This window comes from Aptenodytes forsteri, unplaced genomic scaffold (genome assembly GCF_000699145.1).
Source record: "Aptenodytes forsteri isolate BGI_AS27 unplaced genomic scaffold, ASM69914v1 Scaffold304, whole genome shotgun sequence".
NCBI classification, from domain to species: domain Eukaryota; kingdom Metazoa; phylum Chordata; class Aves; order Sphenisciformes; family Spheniscidae; genus Aptenodytes; species Aptenodytes forsteri.
Genome location: NW_008794886.1, coordinates 67,300 through 74,361, shown reverse-complemented (window position 1 = coordinate 74,361; position 7,062 = coordinate 67,300). Strand labels below are relative to the sequence as shown.

At 40.0% G+C, this 7,062-nt stretch overlaps 1 protein-coding gene across 2 annotated transcripts in view; it reads right to left on the bottom strand.

The window, feature by feature from the left end:
- Positions 1 to 6,470, bottom strand: part of GOLGB1 (golgin B1) — a 49,304-nt gene extending 42,834 nt beyond the window's left edge. For both annotated transcript variants that reach the window (XM_009274833.2, XM_019470893.1), the window contains exons 1-4: positions 6,378 to 6,470; positions 5,584 to 5,736; positions 4,515 to 4,667; positions 607 to 759 (exon numbers count right to left, since the gene is read on the bottom strand). In XM_009274833.2, coding sequence (XP_009273108.1) covers positions 607 to 759; positions 4,515 to 4,667; positions 5,584 to 5,736; positions 6,378 to 6,467 — 549 coding nt within the window. In that variant the 5' untranslated portion in view covers positions 6,468 to 6,470. The remainder of the gene's footprint in view (positions 1 to 606; positions 760 to 4,514; positions 4,668 to 5,583; positions 5,737 to 6,377) is intronic.
- Positions 6,471 to 7,062: the final 592 nt, after the last annotated feature.

Genomic DNA, 7,062 nt, shown 5'->3' with positions numbered 1-7,062 from the left:
GGCTGCCCAGGGAAGTGGTGGAGTCCCCATCCCTGGAGGTATTTAAAAGACGAGTAGATGAGGCACTTAGGGACATGGTTTAGTGGGCATGGTGGTGTTGGGTTGACGGTTGGACTCGATGATCTTAGAGGTCTTTTCCAATCTCAATGATTCTATTCTATTCTATGGAGCTTTGGCAACCTTGCCTCTGTCAGGCTGCAGGATTTAGCCATATTCCCTAGCAGCAGTATGTTCTCAGGAACAACTGTCTCTCTTAAATTATCCAGTGACAAGACGCATGGGAATGATTCAAAACTGCATCAGGGGAGGTTCAGACTTGACATTAGGAAACGTTTGTTTACCAAGAGGGTGATGACACACTAGAACAGGATTTCTAGGGAGGTGGTCAATGCCCCATGCCTGTCAGTGTTTAAGAGGCATTTGGACAATGGCCTTAATAATATGCTTTAACTTTTGGTCAGCCCTGAAGTGGTCAGGCAGTTGGACTAGAGGATCATTGTAGGTTCCTTCCAGCTGAACTATTCTATTCCATCGTGCTAGTGTAAGTGGTGGGGTGGGAAACACAGACACACAGATGGACTGATGAATAGAAAAATTTTTCTGTACCTGTGTTGCATACTTGATTTCAGCATCTTTCAGATTCACTTTGGCTAGAGCCAGCTGTTCCTTCAGATCCTGAACAGTCTCCTCTCGCTCCCTGAGCTGCTCTTCTAGTGCTTCGGCTTCCTCTCTATGCCCTTCCCTTGTATATTGGTTATTCTAACATTGCAAGAGGAAAGAAGTGGGAAGAAAAGAAACAGAAGAAAGTAAACTGATCAGTATTACTGGTCAATTAAAAAAAAAAATTAGAATGCTACTGCACTCTTGACTCCTAACCAGATGCTTATTTCTACTACATTTCTTAATTTCTTAACTTTACATTTTCTTTGTTTCTTTAAATGAAGTTGTCCTACGTTAAGTAACTATGTTCCCTATTTCTGTGTAGATATGCACAAGATGTCTTTAATTGGGAAGCGTCAAATCACTTTGGAATGGCTAATTATCCATGAATGCTTACCATATAAACTAAGGTAAATCATATTATTAAATAAAATATAATACATAGTCTATGATATGACCACCTTGATTTATGAGGCTTTTTAATTTCACAGATTCCTCTAATACCAGAAATGACACAGTTTTAAATTAGCAATAGAAGAATATTCTCCACATGACAAAGGGGCAGACATTAAACATTCTAGACTACAGAAAATGCCCATGGAAATCTCTTTAGACTAAAGGGATTTATAGCAATGAACCTGTTAGAAATAACCAAAGGGAACAAGCGAACAATCACCAGTTCTCCTCCACTCTGAGGCACTAAAATCCTCTGTTTATGACCATGAAATTTAAACTCAGACAACATTTCACATAAAACGGGCTTAGGCTATGTCTACTCAGACATACTAGCACACTACACCTGCACTATTTTTTTGTCTCTTAAAGACCATCTGTATGGCAGGCATATGGCATACCACAGTGGTACACCAACTTAACACAGAGTCTCATATTAGGTCCAGCCTATCAACACTGTCACTGAGAGGCAGGAAAAACATCCTTCTATTGTTATCATTTCAGCACTCCCAACTGCTTAAAGCACTTAGTGCTGGGGATTTTTGACTGAATATATACAAAATGTATCTCTTTCCTTTTCTTTGTTACAGGTATTGGATCAAAGATCACCAATAACATATGGAGTCTATAGAGTATTTATGTCCTTTAAACCCATTCTGAAAAATTTATGAAGGCTTTTAGAAGGACTTATAAGTCAGTGTAGTAAGAATAAGTAAGAAGCTACTGTTCCTTAAAAGATGTGTCACCTACAGAGGTGGTCTTTGGAAGCAGGTAGAATAGACAGACAAGGAAAGCTTTACTTGCACTTAAGCTTAGAAGTAGAACAGGGAAAAAAAGAAACAACAGAAGTGCAGGAAGCTTTAAGCAGCCAGGGATATACATAATTTGTAAGGCTGGGGCAAAGCAGTTGCTGGGGGGGGAAAGATGGGTAGATTATTTTGCTTACTTGGGATTAGCTTTCAGGATTGGTATTTACGGTCAGATTTGGAAAAGCTTCTGATAAAGTCCTTGCACACTGGCCACTACATGGACTACCACAATTAAGGACACTAGCACAGCCACAAAGTTCCCAGAGCTCAAGCTTTCAAATATCATGTTTTTTCAAAATGTATAAATTCGTATATCTGAACATAGTTTGTGTTTACCCACCTCAAAAGTTTAAGAGGAGCCTCAACTGTTCTGTATACAAATACCAACTACTTAACAGAAAGATAAAAGCTGGTATTTTGATTCTCCTGAAAATAAGGCACTCTGTTAAAAGCCCAGAAAGTAACAGTAACAATTAGATATTTAAAATACAGCCTTCCCATGGGGCCCCCATCATGGAGAGGAAAAAAAAAAGCCCTTTGCTATATTTATCCCTCATGATTTCCAAAAGAAACCACTAATATTCAATACCTCAGCACAACATGCAACCCTAACCTAAATTTTTCATCTTCAAATGACAGGCTATCTGTCTAGGAAACATGACCATTACTCAAGACAGCATCTACTTGGGGAAATAATTATAAATAAATAAAGGAATCTGTAGCTTCTCAGTAGGTCTAACCTTACAAGAAAGTATCTAGAAAGTGCTTTCTGGGTCAAATACATAATATTGCAGGTAACTGCCCTAACATAATTTCTCTTAAATGATGTTCTAACCCAAAACCAGTAAGGCTCTGGTCCACATCATTTCCACCGGAGACTATATCAAGACCTCATTCCTCTAATTAGAAGGCCATTTTTTTTAATGGCAAATTTACACCCATCCATTCACCTGTCAGTACTGTCCTTTCACTTTAACAGTTCTCCCACTTGGTGCTTACCTTCCTCATACAGCTGTAGAAGGAAATATGTTTCCTCTCTGCCTTTGGTTGACTAAATAGCCAAGCTATTTTGACTGTCTAGTAAAAGCAGCTACTAACACGACGGGAGAATGGAAGGTCTTTTGCTGCTCTCAGAATTTATCTTTCGTAATTCCAAGTGAACAGAACATGACAACACTCCACATGAGGCCTTGCCACTCTTAGTACAATAGTTGGAAGGATAACTGTTCGCTTTACATAAAAAAGAGTAGGCGTCTTTTTAAAATCTACATCACACTGATTAACTGATGATAAGCTTTCTCTCATGTTGCCTTCCTCAACTGATAAATTTGAATTTTGAACCAAGAACGCCCATTAGTCCAGAACAGCAAGTTTACACAAAGTAATGTAACAGCACACATGCTACATATGAATAAGCTAAAAAAAACCCAGCAGCAGGACAGCAATGCAAAGCGACATAGCTAAACAGCTTCCAGGGCCTTCACTGTCCTCTGCAGCTGGGGGATTTTTTTCATGGCCTTGCAGTATACAGTGGCAGGATGCCACAAGTGCTTGATTTTGCACTTGTTAAATTTTGCTTTATTTTTATATTACGTCAATCCTCAAGATCATCCAATTCTTCCTGTATGAAAACCAAATGCTGCTTTGCATTGAGAAAGATTCTCAAGATTGTATTGTAAAGTGAATTACAGTAGCAAATTTCTATGATTTTTATGATGCCATCAAGCAAAAATAGTAAGCAGAAGTCATGGAACCAATCTTTACTCCATTAGTAGTCACCTCTCACCTGACAGCTCTCACACTCACCCTTTAATGTTTCCTATAATCTTTTAACCTTTTTTTTTTTCCCCAATGTTTCAAATAACCCTTATCTTCTCTGGTTTAATGAACATCATCTGATGTCCTGCAACCTGTTTGGACTTCTGTCACATTTCCCTTGCCTAATATTACTAACTTTTTAAAGAAAACTATGCGGTCAGCAGAACAACTTTAAGTTTTCAAAAATTACCAGCTCCGACGGGAGTTTCTAGCTACTAGCTAATAGCTTCTTTAATGCCTTGGTACAGGACACTTTCCCCTCATTTTTTACCTAGCTTTACACAATTATGGCTTGTTAACCGTAAAACTTTGTGGTGGCACAGGAAGCTACATGGCTGGAAAATATATATTTTTTTTTTTTTTTTTACATTGAAGTTACTGCCTTTCAATTTTAATGACCTCCTTATTCTTGTATTTCAGCCAACCTTCCCCCTCCTTTGCTGTACTCACAAGACAGATAACATTTTGGAACTTACAGCTCAGATACACGTGATTTCTGCAGGAAAGAACTTAGCTACAACAGATTACTGAAGGTATACAAAGTGAAACTGGCCCATACCCTTGAGGAGATCAAGTTGCGCACTCCAAGGGCATCTGCAGTACAAGGAAGCTGGACAAGACCAGCTTCCTACAGCATAGACATCCTTGCTGGAACTATGAATGTCCTGCTAACAAGAGAGATAGGACCTGCTAGCTCACTGGGACCTAAAATGTAGGGTGGCACCAGATTATCAGTAGAGGCTAACATCTTTTAAGTAGCTCTGTTCTCCCAACCTTGGGATACACTTGCTCTTCTGGTAAGGTCTGTGCAGGCAATGGTGATCCTTTCTCCGTCAGCTCCTCAATGCGTTTGTTCAGAGAGGCCAGTTTGGCTTTGGCCTGAAGTTTAAGCTTCATCAGTTTAGCATCTGCAGCCTCTCGCTCTTCCTGGAAAAGAAGGATACAAACTGACTGCACTTAAAATTCCAGTGCTATCACCCTGAAAGCACCACTTGGAAAAGTTACATAATTTGTCAGTCTGCCGTTCTTTGTCCAAACCTGCCTCCCCAGTAACAGTGCTAATTAAAACACATCCAAGAAACAAATTTTCTCTGAAACACTATACACAGCAAAATAATTAGCTTCTGCTCTAGTAGAATCATAGAATAGTTTGGGATGGAAGGGACCTTTAAAGGTCATCTAGTCCAACCCCCCTGCCGTGGGCAGGGACATCTTCAACTAAATCAGGTTCCTCAGAGCCCCGTCCAGCCTGACCTTGAATGTCTCCAGGTACTTTCCAGTACTTTCTCTTCAAGGGATAGATCACTCAAGGGACTTCTCCTAGCAGTTAGTACAAACTCAGTTTGACTTCCTCTACTACATGCAGTCCCTCAACACTATCTCAAGTAACTGCACTTTCTCTCATGTCATGCCTCAGGGTATACAATATGTATCTTTGGTTATGTGCCATAAAAACACTAGACTGCTGGGTGACTGCAGCACAGCCTATTCTGTCTCAAACACTCTGAAGTGGGGAAAGAAAAACCTCACACAAAAGATATTAGTATTTATTAGAGCCACCAGGAATCTGCATGGGCCTTGACAAGCTCCGAGACAAAATGCTACATAACTTGGATGTAACTTATCTACTCTAGAAGGAATTACCCCTAAGCAAAATGAACAGAAGCTATCCTACATCTCTTGGGTTAGGGTCCATTCTTTGGATTCCAACAGTTCTCTGGAATTTATGCGTTTAGTAGTGCAGGCATCTCAAATGTTCAAAAGAAACCAAAGACTGGCTTGCACAGAAAGCTGAAGCAGCATTTTACTCTTGCTCCCAGGTCCCTGGTGAAAGAAATGATACCTTGAGTACAGTTTCTTTTTGCTGGAGCAGGGCATCCTTTTCTCGGATCAAATCCTTCAGCTGAACAACTAGTTTTTCTGTTTGGGCTAGGCGCTCCAATAGCTCCTCAGGTGCCTCCTCCATGCTTTCTGCTTCTGGCTCTAAAGCTTGTACCTGAAACAGTGAAATGAGTGCTCTGGAGGAAAAAAGTCTAAACAGACTGCAGCATAGCAAGCATCCAAATGATATCTTCAGCTCCACTCCTAAATGCTGCACTCTGTTCCTTGCAAGCATTTCACGTAGCCTACAGAACTATACACAATTAGGTGAAACCAGGAGGAAAGCTCAGGATACCCATGAGCCAATACACAAAAAAAGAGCAGCTTTACTGAACACAACACCAGCAAATCTGAAATGAGTGGCACTGGAGAGACTTTACGACTCACACACTATCCACTGTCTCAAGTACCAAAGGGCAACATACAGATCAAGCCTTCCACTGTCACCCAATCATGCAGAGCACCCCTTTCTGCTACACAGAATCGTTAGTACTCTTAAAATTCTTTCTTCACCCTAATTTTAGTTTGTTTTCTAGGATCACCTTGAGATGTGGAAACTAAGGAGATTATGGTCTGCCCGATAAAACTGCTGACTTAAGAGGTCAGGAATATAGGAGAAGCAGAGTGGAATGACAGCTTAGTCTAGTGCTCAGCAATGAAGAAGCAGGAAACAGTTCTCACTGCAGTCAAATGATTCACACTCCCCAAACTAACTCTCAGTAAGATCTGAAAGTCTTTAGATAACACTGTACTTACAGCAATAGAGGATTCAGTAACTGCATCTCCATCATCACCTGACAGCTCTTGTAAAACAGTACTTGCTAAACCTGACAAACGGCTCAGCATCTTCAGCCTAAAACAAAACAAAGAGTCGGAATACAGTTACAGAGTCAAAACTGCTACGAAGAATAAGCATCCCTTCATGCTGATCTCTAACGTTATAGAGGTGACCAGGTTTACAGGGAATACAACTCCTCTTCCAAGAGAGAAAAAACAAAGTAAAACCTCAGGAATAAAGAAATGATCATGTTAACAAAAGCAGCCAGACTCTCTGAACATAAAAGCAGAGGATGTGCTGGTAAGACACATGAAGAGATCTTCACCACTCTACATATATGATTGAAAAATACATTTTTATACCAGATTTCAAGTCACCCTCATAGTTCATTCTTGATCTTTCTTAATAATGACATTACAGAACCATGATCTGTTCAGTTTACTCAAAAAGGTAAGTGATTCTTAAATGAAGTCACTTCTTTACAGGCCAAACATGGACTGTAAATACATAAAAGAAGCTTTCTGTTAATAAGTAGTGCGAATGGTGAACTCGGCCCTGATGTTTGCTAAGTAGATGCAAGTGTGTCACATTAGAATCATAGAATCATAGAATCATTGAGGTTGGAAAAGACCTCTAAGATCATCGAGTTCAACCGTCAACCCA